This window comes from Trachurus japonicus, chromosome 3 (genome assembly GCF_045865225.1).
Source record: "Trachurus japonicus isolate A0001 chromosome 3, Traja_1.0".
NCBI classification, from domain to species: Eukaryota; Metazoa; Chordata; class Actinopteri; order Carangiformes; family Carangidae; genus Trachurus; species Trachurus japonicus.
Window position 1 is genome coordinate 20,639,067 of NC_140909.1, and position 24,180 is coordinate 20,663,246.

General features: G+C 41.0%; 1 protein-coding gene across 1 annotated transcript in view; it reads right to left on the reverse strand.

Moving 5' to 3' along the window:
• adcy7 (adenylate cyclase 7) overlaps positions 1-24,180 on the reverse strand; it is a 58,849-nt gene that overhangs the window by 6,589 nt on the left and 28,080 nt on the right. The window contains exons 3-17 of the mRNA XM_085766003.1: positions 18,711-18,908; positions 18,148-18,312; positions 17,665-17,814; positions 13,788-13,948; positions 11,422-11,533; positions 11,088-11,215; positions 10,486-10,644; positions 10,067-10,199; positions 9,320-9,502; positions 7,658-7,695; positions 2,375-2,434; positions 1,458-1,535; positions 899-968; positions 503-600; positions 175-259 (exon numbers count right to left, since the gene is read on the reverse strand). Of these exons, the coding sequence (XP_085622129.1) occupies positions 175-259; positions 503-600; positions 899-968; positions 1,458-1,535; positions 2,375-2,434; positions 7,658-7,695; positions 9,320-9,502; positions 10,067-10,199; positions 10,486-10,644; positions 11,088-11,215; positions 11,422-11,533; positions 13,788-13,948; positions 17,665-17,814; positions 18,148-18,312; positions 18,711-18,908 (1,818 nt within the window). The remainder of the gene's footprint in view (positions 1-174; positions 260-502; positions 601-898; positions 969-1,457; positions 1,536-2,374; positions 2,435-7,657; positions 7,696-9,319; positions 9,503-10,066; positions 10,200-10,485; positions 10,645-11,087; positions 11,216-11,421; positions 11,534-13,787; positions 13,949-17,664; positions 17,815-18,147; positions 18,313-18,710; positions 18,909-24,180) is intronic.

Below are 24,180 nucleotides of genomic sequence, written 5' to 3' on the forward strand. Positions count from 1 at the left end.
AGAATGTCACAGTTTATTTTTACAGAAATGAAATGAATTGATTGATAGACATGGAACAATAGTGGTCTTTAAAACACGCTGCTGACAACTGAAAACTCTTAATTAGGATAAACCTGAACTGAATCAGAGAAATATCCAGATGTAAATTGTGAATAGAAGACTTAACACACTGACCTGTAAGTGACCTGCGAAACAGATGGCCAGGGTCAGCAGCAGCACACAGACCAACACACCAAATGACTTCCCCAACATCTGTCGGCTGAGGCAGATAAAAAGCAGCGCATGTCAGACATCAGTCTCCACCAGCCTTTCCTTTTCCCCTGCATCACAACTATTATCTTCACGGTGTGCTTTTGAAACAGTAGATGGCCTGTGAAAAATGATGTCTGCTCAGCAAAGAAAAAAGATGCACATAGGTTCTCCCCAGTTACACTGAAAGACAATAACTGTCAACACCTATTAAGAGATGATTAAATAAGACAAAAAATCCGGTTATACTCACTCCTTTGTAACAAGCATCTGAACCAAAAATATGCAGAGGAAGATGAGAGTGGCGCAGCCAACATAGTGTTTGAACATCGGCAAATCCAGGGCTCGGTACTTAGAAGAAGAGACACAGAACACAGCTGAACCTTGGCTCGAATGGAAATGTATGACATTATAGAAGTATATAGTAGTATTTGGACAGTAACACATTTTGTTCTTCAGTTTTAGCATAAATAAAGTAATGGATATGATTTTCAGGTGACATGTCCACTCTAATTTGCGTAGGTTTGTGTGAGACACAGCTTTTTTAACACAGCTCCAAAATTCTAACTGTTCAAATGCCGTCAAAATGCTTGCAGCCTGGACAGTAAATCATTTCCGTGATCTGCTTGCAACTTTTTGTCAAACTTACCTGTTTTTCGAGATCTTTCTTTGGAAACCACAAAGCTAAACTGCCTCTCTCTTCAGACTTAGACCACTGCCTGAGAGAGGAGGGACAGAAGGACAGAAGGAAGGAAGGAAGGAAGAAGGAAAATTAGAAAGACAGAAAAAAGACTTTTACATCTAACAAAAATGACATCTGTAGTGTGGCTGTATAATCAGCACTGGGTTAAAGAGGGCATAAATAGCTATTACACTTGTGATGAAGTGGTAGCTGCCTGATGGTCGCGGATCACGGTGCATTAATAAACACACAGTACACCTTATGTCAGAGTTGTTATTTCAGTCTGAACCAAAATGATCGGAATAAATGGCAAAATTAAACAACTCATTAACCATTACTGCCAAATTTGGTTTGATACCATTTGCATATATGTCTAATCTGCTTGGAAATGTCACCCCCTAAAGTTCAGAGGTTTTTCTGTTCTATGTGAGTCACTCAGATTACATTTTTCATACATTTTGGCCAACATTACTTTATGTACAATATGCATGGAATGTGATTTGATTTATTGCACAAATGGACGTACTTGCTGCTGAGCTCATCTATGGTAGTGGTCATCTCATTGTGCAGCTCCTCGTCAAACTTACTTTTCTGGGATTTGTTCCTGCAGCGGAAAGCACAGACAATTAGGAAGAGGCGGACAGACGGAGACTGAGACATTACAGCCTGACTGGAACAGATGCTGGAAAACCAGATCAGGTCATGCAGGTTACTCAGGTCCAGTTTAGCTGTGCCGGGAGGCAACTTGGTTAATGCCATTCTGAGCATTAGTGGGAAAAGAGAAATATTATTTGTGCCTGTGAGAGAGTAATGTAAGGGGAGTGTGCCGGATGCAGAACGCTGTGTTAGATGATCTCTGTGAGATTCAGTGGGAGTGTTTCTGCTGTGCTTCAGCTCGGAAACCCCCTACTCTATCAGGAAGGAAACACTCACCACAGATGCACAGACTAAGATACACACAAGCCCCAGTCAGTGATCGGTGTTAATAGTAGCATGTCAGTCTGCTAACAGAGGTTAAGGGTTTTCTGCCATATGAGATCACACGTTGCCCTGTTGCAAAGGGGTAGCAGTGAAAAACGGAGAAAAGAACAGTGTTACACCTGTGCTCGGGTTAGTGTTGGGACAGTACGGCTCTCCACTAAGGCAGTAGTTCTCACCCTGGGGGACAGGACACCCAGTTGTCTCTTGCCGTCATGGGGGGAGTCACAGAATAGTTCAAAGGTGGGTGTGAACTATTTGTTCTATATCAATAACTGTCATAAATTAGTTATTTCAGCCTCTTGATAATATCTCCATAATTCCTTTAGGGAAACTGCACAAAGCATACTGAATGTGAATGGGTACTAACATGAATCATGAACCTTTTATTAAAGGGGGTCACAAGCCAAAAGGTTGAGAACTACTGCACTGAGGGACCTTGTGGGCCACGAAGGCCCCACTCACTTATAGCTGCTGAACGGATGTGAGGGCAAGGTGAACGGTTCCTCTAGAGACTCATCAAAGCTGCCAGGGCCCAACAGTAAGACACAGACACAAGTTCATCACAGAGAGAAAAACACAGGGCCAATGATCAAATAACTGTGAAACTCCATCTAAAACAGTTAATAGCAGCTAGATATTGGCTTGTGAACGGGTGAAGCACACTCACAATTGTTTCATTTAAACAACGAAAAAAAACAAAAAACACATTCTGCTCTATAATGTCATCAAGCTTGAGTGGGTGCACTTCATTTCACTGTCACTTCAGCCTCACACATGTTCACCAGCTGTTGCCTCCGCTATTGTGGACTGTGAATACATGAATGAAATTAACAATTTCCGAGACAAAGCAAACCTCCATTCTCCCAGGGTGGAATGCTTGTGCTTTTAGGCGCACACTTATCTTCTCTAATCACATTACTCCAGCCCACACTGTTTGTGTAGGTGAGTACTGCCCACTAATCAGTAGCTACACTTTAAATATTTGTCCGTGTGCTTATACTGCCTGTGCCAGACAGGCAAAGAGAATTAACCCTTATGGGTTATAACCGTAATCAATTTGTCTATGCATTGTTTGAAGTTAATGGAAGGGCTTGTCATAGAGCTCAGCACTTCCACCTCTCTCTCTCTCTCTCTGTGCAGGAATGAGTGTCACAGCAGCACAGCTATTACTATGCAGACACTTAGTGAACAATGTGATGTTTGAGGTGAATGTTTTATATGAGAACATAGAATTGTATTTACCATAGTATTTAGTGTTATTGTTAAATAATGTTTCATTGTAAGAACCATTTCACCCAAATTCAAATTCAAATTCAGTTTTATTTGTCACTTTCATGAAAAACCTCTGTTTAGCATGGGAGCGAGAAGCCGTTCTCCCTGTCATGTTGTATGCAAAGATTTTAAAAAAAAAGGGAGACACATTTAAAACAAAAGAATAGTTCTAAGAAGACAGCAGAAGTTTTGTTTAGTAAAATAAATAATTAAGAATAGATAAAATTACATAAAAAAAATAAAGTGGGCCGGTTGCAGTTAGCGCAGGTGCATGTGTGTGTAGGACAGTCAGTCATGGTGTTGTTGTTGGGGGCAGCATGTGGCGGGCGTTCATGGCTCTGATGGCCCAGTCTTATGCTCCATGTTGATAGGACTATACCACATAATTTCTGGAGATCTGTCTGCTGCACATTCATGCTGCCGCCCTCTTGTTGAACCATGTCTTAAAGGGATAGTTCAACGTTTTGGCAAATACGCCTATTGCCATAATCCCTATAGTCATAAGTGTACAGTAGGTTCATTACCTTTAATTATTGGTGCATGTTGTTTTGAGTTCCACGGGACAGAGACACGAGCTGCTCGGTGAACACAATGGAGGTGAACGGTACGTTGTGGTGGTGGATCAGGTCTGAGAGGTAGGTGGGGGCCAGGTTGTTAAGTGATTTGTACGTCGTGAGCAGGAGGATTTTGAATTGTATGCGGTGTGAGATGGGGAGCCGGTGCAGCACCAAGCACCGATCCCTAGGCGACGCCTTGTGACAGAGGAGCGGTGGTGGAGGTGCAGTTAACGCTGATGAACTGGTGTCGGTTGGTGAGGTTGGAGTGGATCCAGGTGAGTGCTGTGCCTGTGATGTGAGCTGAAGATTTCAGTCGGGAGAGCAGGATGGAGTGGATGGTATCAAAGGCTGCTGTGAGGTCGAGGAGGATGAGGATGTTGAGGTGTCCGGAGTCTGAGGAGAGGAGGAGGTCGTTGGTAATTTTGAGGAGCTGTGTAAACTTTTCGGTGCTGTGTTTTGATCGGAAACCAGATTGGAAGCATTCAAAGAGATAATTGGAGGTGAGATGGGTCCTCCTGAGTTGAGAGGCTACAGCACATTGCAGGATTTTTGATAGGAAAGGGGGATTGGAGATGGGGCGGAAGTTACTTGGATTGTATGGGTGTGATGGCAGCCAGTTTGAGGAACAGAACCAGAGCTGGGGGAGGTGTTAATGATGTCGGTGATGAGTTGGGATGGTATGGGGTCCACGGTGCAGGTGGAGGTTTTTATCCCGGTCATGAGGTTTGTTAACTGTGCTGGAGATATTGGAGAGAACTGTGACAGGGGCTGGATGGTGGCAGATGGGGAGATGGGAGGGTTTCCGGTGGTGTTGAGGTTACTGTAGATGGTGTCTATTTTTGTTTGGAAGTATGAAAGGAATGATTGGCACTTTTCAGTTGTGAATGAAGAGGGAGTGTTGTCATGGGGTTTGAGGAGTGAGTTTATGGTGGAAAACAGAGCCTTGGGGTTGTTGGAGCCAGAGTGGATGAGGTGGGAATAGAAGGTAGTATGGGCTGCGTTGAGTGCATCTTTGTATTGTTGTAGGTGGTCTGTGTAGGCGAGAAGGTGAACAGATAATCCACTTTTCTTGCAGAGTCTTTCGAGTTGGCGTTTCTGGGATTTCATTTGGTGGAGTGCGGGGGTGTACCAGGGGGTGAATGAGACAGAGGCTGAGAATCCTGCTAAAACCTTCTGCTCCACGGGCCACGATGGGAATCAGCCCGAAAAGAAAAACAGACTTCCCACAGCTGGTTAAAAAGTTCAAAAGGTCCTTAAAATCTTTTTTTGTCAGTTCAGACTGTCTACGAGCGGTGACAACCACTTGTCTTATGGAAGAAGGGAGAAAGCACAGCAGTGCCAGAAGATTATTCAGTAAGGGGGGAACTGAGCGAGCCGACCAGTGTTTCCTTACTTTCTGTTTTGCTGCCCGGCGGGTCATGAGAATAACGCCGCCGAATCGCCGTTTATGGTCGAAACTACGACGGTATGTGATCGTCTTCGAACCTCCGACTTTCATTGTTGATGAATGAAAACATTCTTGGCAAGACGTCCGTCTTGCGCCGGTCCAAGAATTTCACTTTGCGCGCAGAGGCTCATGGTAAATGTAGTATGAGAACACTTCGCTTTCCAAAACTCCTCATTGTCCCTTTAAAGAAGTGGACATTTCTGATTATGGAGTCTCCAACTATTAATGTGGTTGGGGAGAAGGAGATGACGGCAGGTTTCCATCTCCGGGGAAAGTGGAACTGTGAGAAACGGGATGCGCTGTGAGAAGGGGACGTGGAGTGAGGACGGGCCGGGTTGGTGGAGGGGACAGCAGCAGCAGGGACGGGAGAGGGATTCCCCGACACCGGCTCTGAGCGGGGAGCAATCCCAGAGCGATTAGGCACGGCCTCTTTCAGGAGGTTTTGATGGGGTGGATGGATGGAAGAAACCAACTTTGATGGCAGAGGTGACTGATGTTTTTTAAGCGGGGGAAAATGATCCTCATCCAGGATGGAAAACATGTTGGACAGCTGCAGCGGCTGGGATGTGGGTGAGCTGTGTTGGGGCTTTCCATGTCGAGGAATCAACCATGATTTCTCAGGATGGGTCCGGGGAGCGGGGGTGAAATTCATCAGAGCCTTGGGCTTTGCCCCTAGCCCCAAAGACTGGGCCTGCTGCGTTTGATCGGCCTCCGGTAGGCCTATGCTGGTTTCGTGGTCGTCAGTACGGGTTAGCGTGTTAAAAATCCACGCAACCGATGATTAAAAGTTTCAAGCTTTTGGATTCTGTCGACCTATTTTATTTTTAGAGTTTAAAAACTAGATTGTAGTAGCATTTTGTGGTGGCAAGACACAGACAGACGTTCACAGCTGGCGCATGCGTGGTGTGTCCTCATAATGTAACATTACAGTTGTTTTCGAGTCAAATGAATAGCAGGAAGGACATTCCAGACACGGCTGCTGGGCGGAGTGATTTCAAAAGTGTAAGTAAGTTCATGTGTCGTAATGTTACACGATTATTTCATAGTGATCTCAAAACAACATGCACCAATAATTAAAGGTAATGAACCTACCCCTATGACTATAGGGATTATGGCGATAGGCAAATTTGTCAAAATGCTGAACTATCCCTTTAAAGAAGAAGCGACTGAGGCCATTGGCATTCACTGAACTCATTGTCTTATTCCTGAAAGGAGTTTAAGTCACATTTTGCTTTGTGACTTTTTTTGCTGAAAGTAAAATCATTATGGATTAGTATGTGGTGTCTCAAAGATTCCCCACATCACAGCATCAGCACCTGGACCATGGACACACGGCAGGTTGAGTCTATGGATTCATGCTTTTGACGCCAAATTTGGACCCTATCATCTGCTGCCTCAGCAGAAATCCAGAGTCAACAGTTTACTACAGCCTCCGATTTCTGTTGCTGTCCGACACTGGAACCTGACGGGTCTCTGCTCAGTGGTGCAACACATCCAATCATGAGGTGGATGAACTACAACAGCAGAGATGAGGAGATGCTTTTCTGATCACCACAGTTGTGAAGAAGAGTTATCTGAGTTTAGTTTAAACCATAGGTTTTTGATTAGTTCCCACTAGTCTGGGGTCATTCCTCTCTGACCTATCTCATCAACAAAACATTTCCGTTCACAGAGCTGCTCTTCACTGGATGTTTTTCGCTTTTCACACCAGTCTGAGCAAAAACTCTCCAACAAGTCTGGCATATACAGTCCACGATATAAGTCTACCACTTTCATCATATTTTATCTCATTCTGATGTTTGATGTGAACATTAACTGAATCGACTGATCAGTGATAATATGCTGTTGGCAAAAGTTGTTTTTTAATAAAGAAAATGCAGTTTAGGGATCTGATTTTCAACTTAAATAGTACTTTTCTCAATTCCCTGTCAGCAGAAAGATTGTTTATTACATACCCCCCACACATCACATCTAAGAGTAAAAGTCACCAAACATCCTGGCTGAAACTTCACTGTTAATGAGTACACTTCATGTTTAAAAGTGGATCGTGTGTTTTAATATTTTTCCAGAATACAGACATCTTACACATTAGCATAATCTCCATGGGAATAGATGAATAGCTAATGAAATTATCCCTCTAAATGTTTTGATATACTGCCTTGTACAATATTATTATTAAATATGATGGAAAGATGAATGAGATTATTTGAACAGATGGAAATATCTTGGCAGAGCAAAATGATGGGAGACACTCTTCCCTGCCCATGGCCGTCAAGATGCTATTGAGCAACAAGGTTATTACACAGGCTGAATTCCAGGGCGATGACGTATGAGCACATTCTGTCTCTTTACACATGCCAAGTTTCATATTCACTCAGATACACTATAATATACTTTAAAAATAAAAACAGTCACCAAACAGGGACCTCACACGTGAAGAGGATCTGTAACAGCTGGAACTTGTCTTACCTCTCAGTGATCTTGGAGGCTGGTCGTAGGGGAATGTCCTGGAAACGACAGGGGCAATTTTAAGTTTACATTTATTGTATAAATAATGAAAATGTTGGATGCACTCCATGTAAGATCGTCAATTAAAACAACTGTAGGACCAGTGCCTTTAACATCAGCTCAGAAAAGAGAGCCAAACAGCTCAGGGACATAACATAACTGTTAACTGACTGACCCCATAGCTCTATCTATAATTTACACATCTACTTTTTCCGAGCCAGGGCCCAGTTGTTCAAAATGTGTAATCTGGATCAAAATTATCCAGATTTTGAAATCCCTTTTTTGCTATCCAGGATCACGTAATCTGTCTTATTTTTAGCCCAGTTGTTCAAAGCAAAGTTGGATCGGATCAGTCTGATCCTCATCCAACTTTTCAAGATTACCAAATCCGGATAATGAGTGCTCTAAATGTGTATCACGCTGAAGGCTATAGGTAGATAAAAATCAGGTAGAACAGCAGAATGGGGCCACTCAAAGTGTGATTATTTTAAAATGGGGTGCATGTGTTGTTTTCTGTGCTGTTTTTTGTGTCTTCCATGTCTATTAACCCTTTACAGGGCAAGTGACTGTTTTTGGACACTTTTTTCGACTGCGGAAAAAGACGCTCAGTCGGCTCGGCTCGCGGTAGTAATTAGATCGATACATCACAACTAATCAAGCTAAGTTGATGACACTCACACATACAGTTAACATAATATGTCCCCTTTAATAATTTTTGCACTTTATGTGTTTTTCTTATATTTTCTATACATACACTTATTGGAATTTTTCTTTACCACAAACGGGCAAGGAACCAAAAATGGTCACTTCGTTGACCTTCAATTTCTACATGAAAATGAAAAATTTTGAAAAATGTCAAAATTGTAATTAAGTCTTGTTATGTCCTAGAATAACAATCTAAGGTTGGAATTTTGAATTTCAAAGTATTTCAATGAGTGCCCTATAAAGGAGCCAGACCTGATCTGACCAACAACAAATGAATAAAAAAAAAAATTGCAGTACATTAGTCAAACACATTGTGAATATTTTTCGATGTGTTTCAAATTCGAACTTCAAAAATCAAAATACAAATTTAATTTTTTTATTTAATTATTCAGTAGTTGGAGAAAAGTTATTTTTTCTGAAATAATCAAAAGTTAACTTTATTTACTTTAACACAAACATTTTTTAATCAGGTGCAAAATATCGATGTATAAATGTTGCTTATTTGACCAATTTTAATTAAATTTAAATGAGATTTGGTTCCTGAAATACTCCCTGAGTCCACCAAACTGCTGGGATCATAAGAATTCTGTTTTTTTGGATAAAAGTTATCCCAATCCTACTAAAAACTTTTGAACAACACAAACTGAGGATTTGATCCAGATTAAAACCAAGATTGGATTACATGACCCGTTCGGATCTCAGAATCCGTTTTTAGTTTTGAGCAACCCATTTTCAAGATTTTATCCAATCCATTATCCAAAATCCGTTCAGATTACCTTTTGAACCACTGGGCCCTGATTACCTCACATTATGAAATTTGTCCACGGAGCATGAAAAGACTACTTGTATTTGTTTACTATGTTGTACGTTCTCTCTACACAACATTTATCATTATAACAATAAACACAATTTGCTCACCTTGCTGAGTGGCTTTCCATTGGTGTCAGTGGTGAAGCCCTCTCTGCTCTGGAGGTGAGCAAAAGGTTTGACGGCACCCCAGGATTCGAGGTAACGGGTCATACGCACAGATGCCCGCATCTTCAGGCCATCGTTCACACGAGGCTTCGGCATGCTGCGGGGGTTCAGTGATGGGTCCTTAGACTTAAACACATAAAGACCAATCATACTGTGTTTATTAAAGGCATTCAGCTGAAGCTCTAAGGCATGGTTATGTTCCAGCTCTTCAGGACTTTTAACACTTGTGTCTCCAAAATTTGGTTGCAATAGAACAATGCACTGTGGACATTTGTTAGCTTTAGCCACCAAAATGAAACTAGTTCGTTCTAGAGTCAATGTGAACATTTTTCCAATTTTGAAGAAACTCCTACATGGAGTCACAGAGACATTGTGTTTACGAGGCCAAAACTGTGTCTTGCCATGCCCTTGACCTTTGACCACCATGATCTGATGAGTTCATGCTTGAGTCCAAGTGCATGTTTGTGCCAAATTTGAAGAAATACAGCAACCGCAGCATTATTGATATATCATGCCCATGAGAATGGGACGCACAGGAGGACAAGCTGAAAACAAAAAGTCCCTGTTTCAGGCTGTTGTCAACGTGGAAGCATAATAGCATTAAAAAAAACAAAAAACAGATGAGTATAAGATGAAAACAAACTGTGGTCACAATATGCAGGGAGTTGCCAAGCGGGGCACAGGACTCACCCGTGGATCGATGACCAGGTAAGTTTGGACATTGAGCTCTTTCAGGTAGGTGTCCCTGAGGTGGCCGTCGCCCTCTTCCACTTCGTAAGCCTTGTTCAGGTGCTTCAGAGTTGCCTCTGTGATGTGCACCCGTCTTACAGAGTGAAGTGTAAGAGAAACAATAATATGGAATATGTAAGGCAAAACTGTTACTCACACATCCAGTTTGTTTAATCACAGCAAGGTAGAAAAGTTACAAAATGATTATTTCACAATGTTCACTTACTTTAGTCTCATTACAGACCAAATTAACAATTTCAATGTCTATGAATCAGTATATACAGTATCCCCTGTATAGTAGGGTTACATGAACCCCAATAAACTTGTGTGAGGCAATGTGTGTATAAAAGGGATTTATGACACAAAAGTGCACCACCTACCCTGGAAGGCCTCCCGACTCCATGTGATTGGCCAGAGTGACGTCATGTGACCACACATCAAACTGCCATTTGCGAAGGCCAATAACACCGCAGAGCACGTTGCCTGAATGAACACCCACTCTCATGTTGATGTCCACCCCTGTGGCGTCACGTACCTGCCTGAAGAAGTTCCACAGCAAACTTAAAGCTGCTATATGTTGACCACTGTCTTTCAAGGGACAATAACAGACTAAGGACATTACAATATGCTCCACTGTCCTTTCCATATGTGTGTAAGTGGAGTCCTGCCCCTGTCTGTGTCAAATGCTCAACACTAGACTAACACTAGAGTAAGTCGAGTGAGAATTCCCTCCCTCCCTCCTACTTTCACAATGCATTGTTAAATATGGCAAGTGATTTTCAACATGTGAAATTCTAGCTATTACTCCAATTTTTTCGCAAGTGACACAATATGTGTTTCCTAAAACTAGAAACATGACTTTGAATGACTCACTCTACAGTCCACACTGAATAACATAAGTCATGTTAGAGTTTCCACAACTCAGCTGTAACACATAGTGTTTACATAATTGTACAGCTAGTGATGGTTGGCAAAAACTCACTTGATGGCTTCACACATATCCAGACCCATTTTCACACAGTTCTTGGCATGCTTTGGCAGAGACACTGGCAGCCCTGACACACAGTAGTAGCAGTCTCCAAGGATCTTGATTCTCATGCATTCATTTTCCTATAAGGGATGAGAATGAAGCCAGTGTATTGTTTTATGCAACAAGGCTGCAAACATGGGTAAGCAGTTAGACAGGATATGAGTGTACACTTGGGAGCTGCATGATACAACCACAGTCTTGGACTGTTTAGACTGAAATGCCTTGGTCATTGCCAAAATCAGCGTTCTCTGTAATAATGACACAAAATAAATTTCAAACAACCCACCTTAGCAATTTGGTCAAATTTCCCAAATAACTCATTGAGCATGATGACCAGCTCTTTGGGAGAACAGTCACTGGCCAACCGGGTGAAGCCAACAATGTCAGCATAGAGAATACTAAGAGAAAGAAACAGTATAATCGATGTTTAACACATGCACACAAACAGATATTACTGCAATGACATATTTTTTTATTATCTAATAGTAAAAGGCTGCATTGTATAACATTAACTTCAACAACTCCATGATCGCTGGCTGTATCCCTCATAATCTATAGCCACGATTGTTGGTCCTGCATTATTCTACTCTGCATCTACCCCAAATGAACCCTCACACGTTTCTGTTCAACAGGCTGGGCAGCTTATAAGCAACAGCATCTATGTAACTTCTGTCTATTGATAAACTTTGTATTTCATATAACCTGAGTCCACAGTTAAGCAACTGACCAGTTTAGAATAGACAAGAGGCCGTAAAACTTGCCCCCTTTATGTCCTCAAAATTTAATAAATTTAAAAAAAATCCATAAGAAACAATAAAAACATCATAGCTCCTCAATTGGGAAGCAGGTTTTTCAGGCAAAAAGCACCTGGCCCAGCTCCCATTAACCTACAGTGGACCTGATCAGTGACTGACTAAAAGGCCTGTCTGGTTCCATGCTCAATCATAGCATAGGCACCATTAAGGCTGATGGTCAGCAAACTGCAGAGGGACAATGATATCTCATCTGACCTCTAAAAGACCCTCACACCATAGGGAAAAACAGCTGGAAGTTTGGCAAAAGCCCAATCCACACACAGCTCCAAAATCCCTGCCTTAGTATGGCTTGCCATAGTGGGAACTGAAATCCTAACCCTCAGTGAACACCATGCTCACCGCACTGATCCTCAGGGCATGTCAACAATTGTGAATGAATGCTGTGCACGTAAATTACAACATGATAGGATAAATTTAATTTGACTTTGAGATGGCCGGCAATGGAAACTCCCTGCTGCATCATAATTTGCTAAACCAACTAATGGGGATATGAAATAAATCCAAGAATTGAATAACTTGCTCAGACAAAATCTCTATTGACGTACGTATGTACAGTATGTGACAGTATTCACAGAGCATGACGACTTAACAGGTAATAAGCTACACAACATGTAGCTAAGCCTAGTCACTGACACTACCACAGCAGCCTGTATTGGTCTGAGTACAACTGCTGGTCAGCAGGTCAGCTGGCCAGCAGAGGGACACAGATACTACACCAAACCTAAACTGCTCCTTTGCCTGATTGGAAATGGCCAGGTGCTTCGTGAGACAGATAACACAGCTAATGACTGGCCCGACTGGGATAATTATAGGGATAGGTCGAAGATGCAACCTATCATTCAACACCTTCTTACTGTGGCTTTAAATAAACATGGCAGCACACATGACTGATGCCTTCAAAATGACTTAGTGTTAATGCCTATTAACAATCCAAAAGTCTACTGGTGTAAAGTCTAAAGATTCATTCAGACAGAAGTAATTAAATAAATAGAGGGCAGATGTTATTTCTTGTCTTTCATGATTTTTTGTTTGATTTTAAATAAATAAATGAGATAATATATAAATAAATGTACTGTTACTGCTCTGTTTTACACAATCCCCTTATTCAGGCAAAGCAGAGACTGTATCCTGCCTAAATTTATCAAAAAAAAAAAAAAAAAAAACCTGGACAGCCATCTGCCAAAGTTCACTTTGAGTTGACCCTCTATCTGTCAGCACTTGCTAAATTAGTGAAGCCCTCATGAAACAAAGATCTGTAACTGGGTCAACACCATCAAAACAAAACAGGCATACTAATCTCCAGCGTTCTGGGATGTGGTCAGAAAAATCTGCTTTTTGTTTGTGTTTTTTTTATGCCTCATTTGTTTTCACACAGTGACAGAGAAAGTAGCAGTACATGTTTCACAGAGGAAAGCTGAGGATTTGTGAAATTCAAAACAAGTACAACAGTGGGAAATTGAATTAGGTTGTTATGAAAATGCAGCTGTTTTTAGTTTTGAAATATCAAATATAGCAAACTTAAAACGTAACAATATTGGTTGTTTTTTTCAGAGAATTCTCAGAGATTTTCACAAATGTAGTCATTTAGTTTGTAAACATATTCTGTTAGCAACTGTAAGCAGAACTGGTTCAGGCAAGAGAACTAAGGGACATGTGAATAAAAGTCTTGATGTCTGATCAATAATATCGATTTTTTTAAACATCCAAACTTAAGCGCATAGTTTGACCAGAAAAGTAAGGCTTCCATGATGAGGTAATCATTAAAAACAAGACCTAATTAATAATAAACTAAAAATCTAGGTTTATTCCAATATTTCAAGGTGGGCTGTGGTCTTACCTGACGTTCTCATGCCTCTTGACATAAAGACTGTGGAAGTTATTATCTTTGACCAGTCGCTGTTGCTCTGCTTTATCTTTACAGTCTTGCAGGCGCTCCATGATGGCAAGCTTCATCTTCATGGAGATATAGACTGGCAGCACAGACTGCAGCAGGTTCTCCTGCAAATACACACACAGACTATTAGTTACATAACTGCAATTTAGGTGATACATTTTTCATTCAACATCATTCAAGTCCTAGTGCTAGTGAAGGAATTAACTTTGTTTATTTAATTACACATACTCATTTTTTTCTTTTGTGCTGCGACTGTAGCACAGTACAAGCACCAATCTCTACCTGTACCTTTTAATAATACAGCAGCCCTCCGTCCCCGCACCCTTAACTTAATGAGTTAAGTTAATTGGAAGTCAGGGAAGGTGTGTTTTACAAAGGAACCAGCATGTTCCAACGGGTTTTAACATGAACTGGTGCCAGATTCAGTGAATCCAAACAACGCTGGCATGCTGCCATTATTGCAAAATGACAGTCAACACAATGGTACTGTATAATACTTTAAAATGACACATTCAGGGGAATTTGCCAGAATAGCCAGAGGCCTGGGAAGTGCTTGAAAGTTCATGTTTCATAAACACAGGAATCTGAAGAGGCAGCTTTTCAAGAAATAATAAATCCTGCTTTAAACCAAGGAGAGACCATCTGACTACAGTCAAGTCCTGGTAAATGTATCTATAAAATACCCTTCACATAATTCAGTCAGTCAAAGTGAACACTGCATCAACAGGTGATATCATGACAGAACAAATATGACAAATTTTAAGATATGAAGTATGAACCCTGAACAAAGTTTGTGTGCCTGCTAGGGATGTTCGATACCATTTTTTTTCAGACCGAGTACGAGGACGAGTACTCACTCTTGAGTACTCTTCCTGCCAGCCAGCCAGCAGGTTGAGACACTTAACGAGGTTCATTATTTAGCTACTACGACATAATAGTAACTGGTTGTGTCTGCCTGCCCTGACCAGATCTGGAGCAGCGGTAATTAAGGAACGTCGGGCCACGGCTGCTTAATATAGCTACAATTTGTTTTGCCTTGAGAATCGGCAGCTGGTATCGGCAGCCTTTACGAGTATCGATACTTTTGCCCATCCCTAGTGCCTGCCATCGTGTTTGCCTATGAGAAAAAGAGAAATGTGATCCAGGAGCATTTAATTTGCAAACATACATCAATTCAGTATTCAGTGTTGACCTTTAACCTTTTCCACTTTTTGTAGAGTTGCAAAGTGTTTTCAAATGGATCACATTATTCTTTTTCCAGACAAAAGTGAATACTTTGTCCTTGAGAAATTAAAAATACATTTTCCATTTTAACACATCCTTTTATCCTTTTTTCTTACTGTTCATTAAATGTTTTCTAAGTATAGGTCAGTTGGGATAAGGAGAGTCTGTGTAAAGAGTTGTGCTCTATTCATTACCAGATTTTGAAATGGATTTGGACGTGGGCCTGAGCTGGGCAACCTGAGGACATTCACATTCTTGTTTTTAGACCATTACAGTGTTCAATTGGCAGTATACTAAGGTCACTGTCCAAAGATATTCTTCCCAATATACTAGAAATAACTCCTGTACAGCTGGAAATACTTTGAGCCTTGATAACATGATGCCAACACGGCCACATGGAGTCTACTCACGTGTGCCCAGTTATGAGTCTGATAATGTGCTTTGATTTACAACCAGGATCTGGATTACTTCATCTTCTTCTTCAGGTCACAGCATCTTTTGCTCTGACAAGTCAGAATTTTCCATCACAATCCTTTTATTTCCCTAGAGGTGCTTCTGGACACTTTCCAGGCTATACAGACACCTCAAACACTCAAAACATTGAAATTGCACCTTATATTAACTTAGTTTGCAATGTTATTGGAGAGAGGTGAATATGACTCCAAACACTCAAGTTTTCACTTTTGATTAATCTCTTTTAAAAACAAGTGGTTCAAAAGTCAGTGTACGTAAACCAAAAACAGAATAATCCAAATTCAATCATTTCTTGAGGCTGGTTTTGGCAACACAAAATGTGGGAAAGGTCAGCAGTGTTAACTACTCATGTAAGGCCATATAAATTTGCTAAGTTTGTTTCCGTCCTTGTCTCTGCTGCAGCCTGAACTGCTCCCATTCACTCTCAATGACCTCCTCCAGGGTTGGAATGACCCTACCACTGAGACCCAAACATACACACTCATAAAGTGGCCTTTGTATAGATGATGATGTGCAAATATGGGATTTGTCACATAATAGAGCACTGCTGCTTTATTTATTCTGTTCATGAGATGACTTTATATTTATAGTACTAAATATGGGGAACACGTGCTGTCAGTGCACACATGCGCTGCGGTGACAGAAAGGAGAGGGCGTCAGTGTCAGAGACTGTGTGTGTTGCCGAGCGTTGACGTCACACAGTTTAAATGCCATTTTTGATGTCTTTCGCACTCTGCCAAGAATCATTTCGGGGTGGGGACACTGACCCCTCCTGCTGAAATGAATGTGGGAACACAATGAGAGTTTTTCATCAGTCGCCCATTTGGACGAGCTTTGGAGCTTCCCCCCACTATTCTATTATGTCTGCTTTCTCTTTGACTAACTTTGTGCACCAGCCTCTCCTTTTTTTCGGCCACAATTCAAATACAACAGGAGGCTCAAATGTTAACGATTATATCATTCCTCCCTGTCCTGCTAGGCAACACAGCAACTTCCTTGTCAGCTTGTTTTATGTCCCGTACTAAGCAACAGTCATAACAATTGACAAAAGGAAACATTTGTTTTAAAAATGGCTTCTGAAGTCAAAGCAAGTCAGTGCAGATGCATCTAATTTAAAAGGCATCACAGGAAAATCTGATTTGAGGAGGATTTGTTAGTTGCTATGAAAACATTCATGGGAGAGTCAACATGAGGCCAGCCAAAGGCAAAGCTTAAAGATGAAATAAAATATAAAAGTCATGGTATTAACAATTACTGGTGAGTCATTTTCATCATTTCCCTGGGATGTTTGTTTGCATTCAATGAGTTTAGAAAATATATATATATACGTATATATAAAGTGGCGCTGTACTGCTAATCACAATTGGTTTAGAATACACTCCACTTTACGCTCCACTTTTCCATTCATTCTAATAAATTGGTGGTATGTCATCACATATTTTAATTAACCTCCTAACAACTCAACATGTTTAACCAGCACTTACCATGCACTTCTTTACTGACCTCCTCGCACTTATGGAATAGCTGTCATTTATTTTGCAGATACTCTACATCAGCCTTGGTGTCCTTCGTCTAGATTCTATGATGGATCTCAAAAATTGTGTGTAAAGGTAGTAGTAACTCAAATGTGTTGAGAGAAGGCAATGATCAAAAGGTCATTTGAAAAATATTTTCTATTTTCCTTATTTTCTAGTTTCTGTGTTTTATAGCAGCTATTTGTATGTTGTCTCTGCCACTAAACTTTGATTTCCCTCTGATGAGATGGGCTCAGGCTAGCACGTTAGCATACTTGCTTTGGTAGAAGAAAAGGTGCAACATGGATTTGGACAAGAGTTAACATTTGTGTTGTTTGTCTTAGCATGTAAAGAATTGAGGTTTGAAACTGAACTCACAATGTTTCCTCTAGACTGGTAAGTCAACTGATGTTAAAATTAGCTATGTAGAAATATTAAAACTATCAAATAATAATTAATTTAATTTAATAAAATTAATTTAATTTAAGCATTATAAAAGCGTGGAAGTGAAGTGGACAAACTTCAAAGGGCTTTGGAAAGTCACCCATATCAGAAAACATGCAGCTATTCTATGATAAGATCTTTGAAAACCAGGGAACAGCACCAACCTGTTGTCTTTTTTCTATCTCCAGCTTCATCCGCATGCTCAGGCACCTGAGGGTGTCTTGGAAAGTCTGCCTCAATGTTTTCTCCATCAGGACTTTATGAAAGGCTCCCACCACACTGCCACACAGAAATACCACTAGATTGGACAGCAGCTACAAAGACAGACACAGAAGAAAATGTTAGAGTTCTCATCTTTAAAACTTTATTTATTCGTGTTTTATCTGTTTCTCTTCTAGTGTTGGGGACATGCATTCATTCTGCTGAAGGATTTTTACATTCTTGTAATTTTTAGAATAAATGTAATTATAACGAATATTGAAAAGGTCAACTGCAGCCTCAAAAAAGAAATAAAAACACTGGCCTTAGAAAACCTTTCTTCATTTTAGGACTTAAACACACCATTTCCAATACAGACCACTACATTTATTATACTATTACAGTATTTCTAAAATATAACCATAGATTTTTAATGCAAATGATTTCACCTGGTAAGCAAGATCAAGACTGGGCTCCTTGCTGTAAATGCTGAGGTGCACTGTGAGGGCAATAATGTGGGACAGGGAGGAGATGACACTCAGCACCACAGCATACCACAACTGGAATGGCAGCATGGTGTACACGGTGAAGATGATGAAGAGGAAAAAAGGCACCTGGAAACATTAAGGTTAGGTGTTTTTCAGAAAGTCATCAGCTGTGCCAGGGTTTAAATCAGATTTTTACAAATGTTGGATCTATTCAATCATTCTGACGAAACTGGTGCCACTGGTGTGGTCAGATATCCAACATTACTAGAACAATTCAAAAAACAAAACCAAGCTCTTTATTATACATTTAAATTTGTATAACTACTGTTTGACAGCTTCTTTAAATCCCAACATATTTAGAAATTGGATTTGATCTGATCATAAAAATAATGAAATGGATGAAACACATCTTTGCATACCTAGACCACTTCTGTATCAAGACGTCAAAGATTGTGTATGTCATCTTAAAAAAGCTGCTTGTAAAAGGTATAAACTTTAACTGAACTCTGCTATAGTTAGGTTACCTGGTCCCAAGGCAGGATTATGGGGCTGCGGAAGATGAAGGTGAAGCCCATGGTGAGGTGTGTGGCCCAGACAATCAGGCCCAGTAGAAGTCTCCATCGCTGTGAGAGTATCTCGGTGCACACCAGCACAAACACGGCCAGGAACACACACAGGCTGCCGCTCACCACACTCACAAAGGCACAGTGCTCCTTTGCATTCTGCTCCAGCAGCCATGGAGAAGGAGAAAAATAAACATACATTTGTTTTACAGTCGCACTGTAATATGAACTTGTTTCGCGTGAGCGTGGCAGACAGTTTATATACAGTATACCTGCAACGTATGCAACTCATGCAAGTGTTTTAACATCTTCCACATAATGTCATTTTATAGTTATAATACAATTATGGTAGTGGTTTTCAAATATAAGGCTACGGCTTCAGGAGAAAGTGACCACACGTACGTCCACACAGACCGAACAAGTTTACAGGACATTTAATCGCCAACACTACGGCCTTAAACATGACCGCAGACTTTTGTCCACTTTCTTACTTTATTAATCAGCAGGTCACTGTTTGTGTGTCAACTGTACTACAATTAAAACTGATGCAAAGATGCTCCTGAGAGACATTGCTATTCAGACTGAGCAGTGAGGCTTATGTGGGATTACAGAGTTTTATTTCTTCACATCCGTCTCTGCGTCATGTCCTGCTTGCTCCAGGCCAACATCTTCCTGACTGAGTTACTGTGCAGTGAGAAGCAAAGCAAGAGGGAGAGAGACATGTGTGCAAGGAAACATGTTTCTGAGTTGCGGTGGCAGACAGCCCATCGGGAGCGCTGGGATATTTCCCAGTGGTGTGGGTGGCTTTTATAACATGCAATTCCTAAAATGGCATATCAAATACAAAAATAAGATTAAGTTTTCATATTTTTTAGTTAATCCATAATGTTTAGCAATTCCTTCAAGATGAATGTAGTGGTCAGATTAACTACTCTATCAACAAACACAGTTAACCTACAAAATTCACTAGATAAAATTCAGTTTCCAGCCTGAATTATTGTTACGGTTCATACTTGCTGTGTTATGCGTGTAATGCATGTATGAAAACAACTGGTTTTTGTGTGTTCACATGTGTTCTATTGTCTCGGTATGAGTGGGAGAGAGAGTGGGCGTCAGAGGGAGTGAATGAGAGACAACAAGGGGTTAAAAGAGTGCTCAAGAGTGAGACAGACACACAAAGTCAGTGTTAATAGATCTCTGCTCAGAGAAGGCCATCTCTGCATTGTATGTTGAGCTTTCTGGTTACCATGGCAGCATTGGAAAAGGCCAGATCTCAATTACAGCACTTTCTACTCCCTATGTAGCTGAGTCTTGACAAAACCTTTTTGTAGGCGGAAAAAGAACAATTATTCCATACGAACAAGAGCAAAATCCACCACATGAGGAGATGCAGCTACAGTTTTCAGCACGCGGCATCTCACCTGTAATGTCATGTCTGCAGGTTCTTATTGACAGCCAGCATCATCTATCAAAGGGTCATATTCATATTACTCCATTAGGGCTGCAATCTCCCAGTGGACTGGTCGATTTATGGGTCGATACATTCTGGCTCAACCAAAATTCTGACTCGACTTTTGGCGTGTTCATTTCATCAGGAGGACTGGGGCCTTTATTTACAACCCAGCCTTTATTGGGGGGCTTTTATTTCTAAATCCCTCCTCATCGTTCAGTAGCTCATCTTCATCTTCCTCACGTGCTGTTCTCCTAGCTGCGCTGTCGGACCTGGGTCTGTCTCCGTTGCGCCGTAGCGCTTCACTCCCATTCAAGTCAATCAATCAGATCATTTTCACAGCGTGTGCTGCAGTCCGTCTCCCGACACGGAGCAGAGACCTGCGGTCCCTCGACCAAGAATTTATTTGGTTGATCACAGCCCTATACTCCTTATTACATGTACACATGATCCTGTAAAACAGTGGTGTTGCCAGGGCGAGTTGCTTATTGTGTGGGTTAGGGTTATGATGTATATGATTATCACAATTATAAGAAATTATAGGCAACAAAGGCAGAGATCACAGACACTGGAAAAGTGTGAAAATGACAAAACAAGACCCGTGTAATGAAGAGCCAGCCTCCTATAAACCGGTTTTATTCTAAAAACTTCAATATCAACTCAAACAATATGTTTGTCCTGTATTTCTCTACTCAATCAGATGCGCAGTAGGAGTTGCACCTGAAAGTGGCTCACTCCATGTTCCTCTCGGCATCGCTCTGCTTTCGATATTTACAACAGATGGGGAGTTATATAAGTTGACAGTGACTTTCTGACACCGGTAGTTACCTCCCAACAGGCACGCTGCCCCTCCTTTGCATTTAACAATAGCGTTATACAAGCCCCATCCCAACATTTCCCTCTCAACTCCTCTGCACCCCCGGCAACTGCGTGTGTGTGCGTGTGAGACAGCTGAGAAGAAAGAGGAAAAGAGGAGTGATGGTATGTCCGTGGATGAAAGAGAGGGTGTGAGTGAATGTCACAGTGTGAATTAAAAAGTAATTTTCGCAACATAAAATTATGCATGAATGTTAATAGCTACATGTATGAGCAGGAGACTAAATCAATGCATAAGCATACACGTGCAGCAAGTTTGGGAGTAAAAAAATTCACATCTTTATGTGCAAGTGCAAAGACAAGAGGAACACAGGGTGTTCCAGAGGGTCAGCAGCAACACAATAGAAGGAAGGTAACGATAGTTTTTCCAGCAGGGGAAAGTAATATAATCTCCGGTGAGAGAGAAGCTGTCACCTCAACATATGAGCAGTGGGACTGACCGACTGCTCGGCTACCTGCCGTCATGCCAAAATCAACAGCATCAGCAGAATGCTCCTCAGCATCAGAACCGTGATTACACTAGTCTCTACAATTTGTGTTTTTGCTTCTTTTTGTGTTCCTTCCATTTTCAAACAAAGCCTGTGGAGATGGATTTGCTTTTAACTGCATTTAGCAGAAAGACTGTGCCTCAGTGAAAAAAAGCTCAGCAGGTACCGTATCTCAAATCTGTTGAACAATAGAGAGTAACACTGAATCGCTGCAGATCCAGGGCTACTGACCGTGACCTCTGACCCCTCCATATAAAGAAAAGTAAATCAATGGCGTCACAAAGAGCTCTCATTAATGTTTTTAATCATGCACTCAATGTTTTCGATAGAGTTGATCCTAATCCATCTCTTATCTAATCCAGGGAAAGTAACTGAAGTATGAGTGCTCTATTTTCATGACTATTTCAGCAGTGTCCTCCTTCATATTCAAACAGTTACACAATCACTCACTCATTCTTGCATCTCAGCAGCAGCACTGTTAGTGAAGGGGAGTTAAGTACTTTATTTCAGTAGTTGACCAGGGGGAGGGTTTTTCATATTTCATACTTTCATAAGCCAATCTTGACATTCAAACTGACCATCCAATCACATCATGCTTCACTAAACATTACCCTGCTGCACCTGTACAGTCTAAAGCAATCCGGTATAACAGCACTGCCATGACATCTATATTTCTGAAGCACATATTGCTCATTTTTTTGGTTATTTGGTCATTGTCATAAGTGGACTGGACTGTACAGATGGACCTAATAAAGAGGCCACTGACTAAGCTGTTTGTCACTGGAACAAAAACTAACTATTTTTCAGACCAGACAAATGTCCTTCTTTGACCAAATGTCGAAAGGGGAAAAACACAGGCAGAATGATGCTGTATTCACATGCTAGAGTATTCAGTCGCTAGAGCTGGAGGTTGTTCTTTTAACTCTGAAGTGTTCATATGCTTTCAAGCCAGAATGTGGAGAAAGGTTTCAGCTGCTTTATTGCTCCGAGTATTAAAACAACATACTAATAATGTTTCATGCAGCAGAGTTACTGCTATAACTCTCCTGTCTACTCCAGGTCACTCCATGATGACAGCAAGTAACTGTTACAACTTAATACCAAAATAGAAAGTGTATGTTAGCACACATGACTTCTACCTTATATCCAAAGATTCTCACCATTAACCAAACATTTACTTTTGCATCTACCTATTTCTGCATATGATGTCACAACTCAGCAAGTTGTATGGTTAAATTTTCTCAGAGATACTGAATTATTATTGTGGCAAGGTGAATAGGGCCCGGGCGGGGATTGAACCCACACCTCCCGGGTAAGAGTCACGCGCGCTCGCCAGTCACCCAAAGGGACATCCCCTTGGCCAAGTAGCCAGGGCACATGATCAATTGGAGGCATAGTGACAGGACCACCACTGTCACATTATCTTAAACAAAACTTTCCAATCATTCCAACAGCACATGTACGTCACAAGTAATGATTAAGACTAGGCCATTTGAGGCTACATCATGGAACAAAGTCATTATTTTTGCCAAACTGTGTTTTCTATGTCAAGTGAAACTGCCTGCTGTAAGGAAGTCTACAGACTTCAGCTCGGTGACCTGTCAGAGGCCAAAACTGAAAGCTGATTATTTGGCAGCTTCCTTAACATGAAGAACAGAGCTGTCAGTGTATTGTCAGCTGATAACAAGAAATTGCAGAACAGAAAACATCAGTCCCCATAACATAGTTTGTCGACCACAGCAGAACACCAACATGTTCAAATGAAAACTAGCTCACAGAAAGAAGAAAAGTGTGTACATTATGTGCTTATGTAAAAAAAAATACTACATTAGATTAACTTCCAAATATTATTTGAATGTTGTGTTTACGAACTGCAACAAACAAACCAACTGACTCTGCCTTTAAGTCTAGTATCTCAGCAGACTAGCCATTCTGCACAACAAAATGACCTACAGTAATGTCATAAACGACAGCAGAAAAATATATATGAAGCTGCAGCTGAAACTGTGTTTTCCTATTTAGAGCATTTTAATTGGTAATCGTAAAGGCGATCTAATTATGTCACAATGTCTTGACTTTGCTTGTCTGGCATAATTCCACTGATTAGCTGCAAAAGAAATGCATCATTCTCTGAGAGAGAGGAGCAGATAATCACTGCTTAATGTAACTATGGACTAGGTAATAATTACACAGACTGGTGTGGACATACAGACTGTCAATATTATAAGCTCCAGGAGACAAGACTGTTAAGTCAAGTTAAATAAAGCATCAGCTGCACAGCAGTTTATACGCGTCACCATTGATTTCAAAGGTCAAAGGTCAAAGGTCTTTATTTTATCTGTTTGCTACATTACAGTAGTGTAGACAAAATGAGATGACGTTTCTCGGGGACTCGAAATACAACACACACTCCCCCCCTCTCACCTCCATTTCCGCCACACATACCCACTCACTTATAAAATATAGAGTACAAATTCTATAAAAATAGAATAAGATTCTGAATAAATAAATAGAAGAGAAAAAAAATTCAGATGTTTACTCCAACCGCACAGTTTGAATTACAGTTGGGGCGATCCTGACACTGTGAACGCCCTAACTCCCATCCCATCAGCACTAA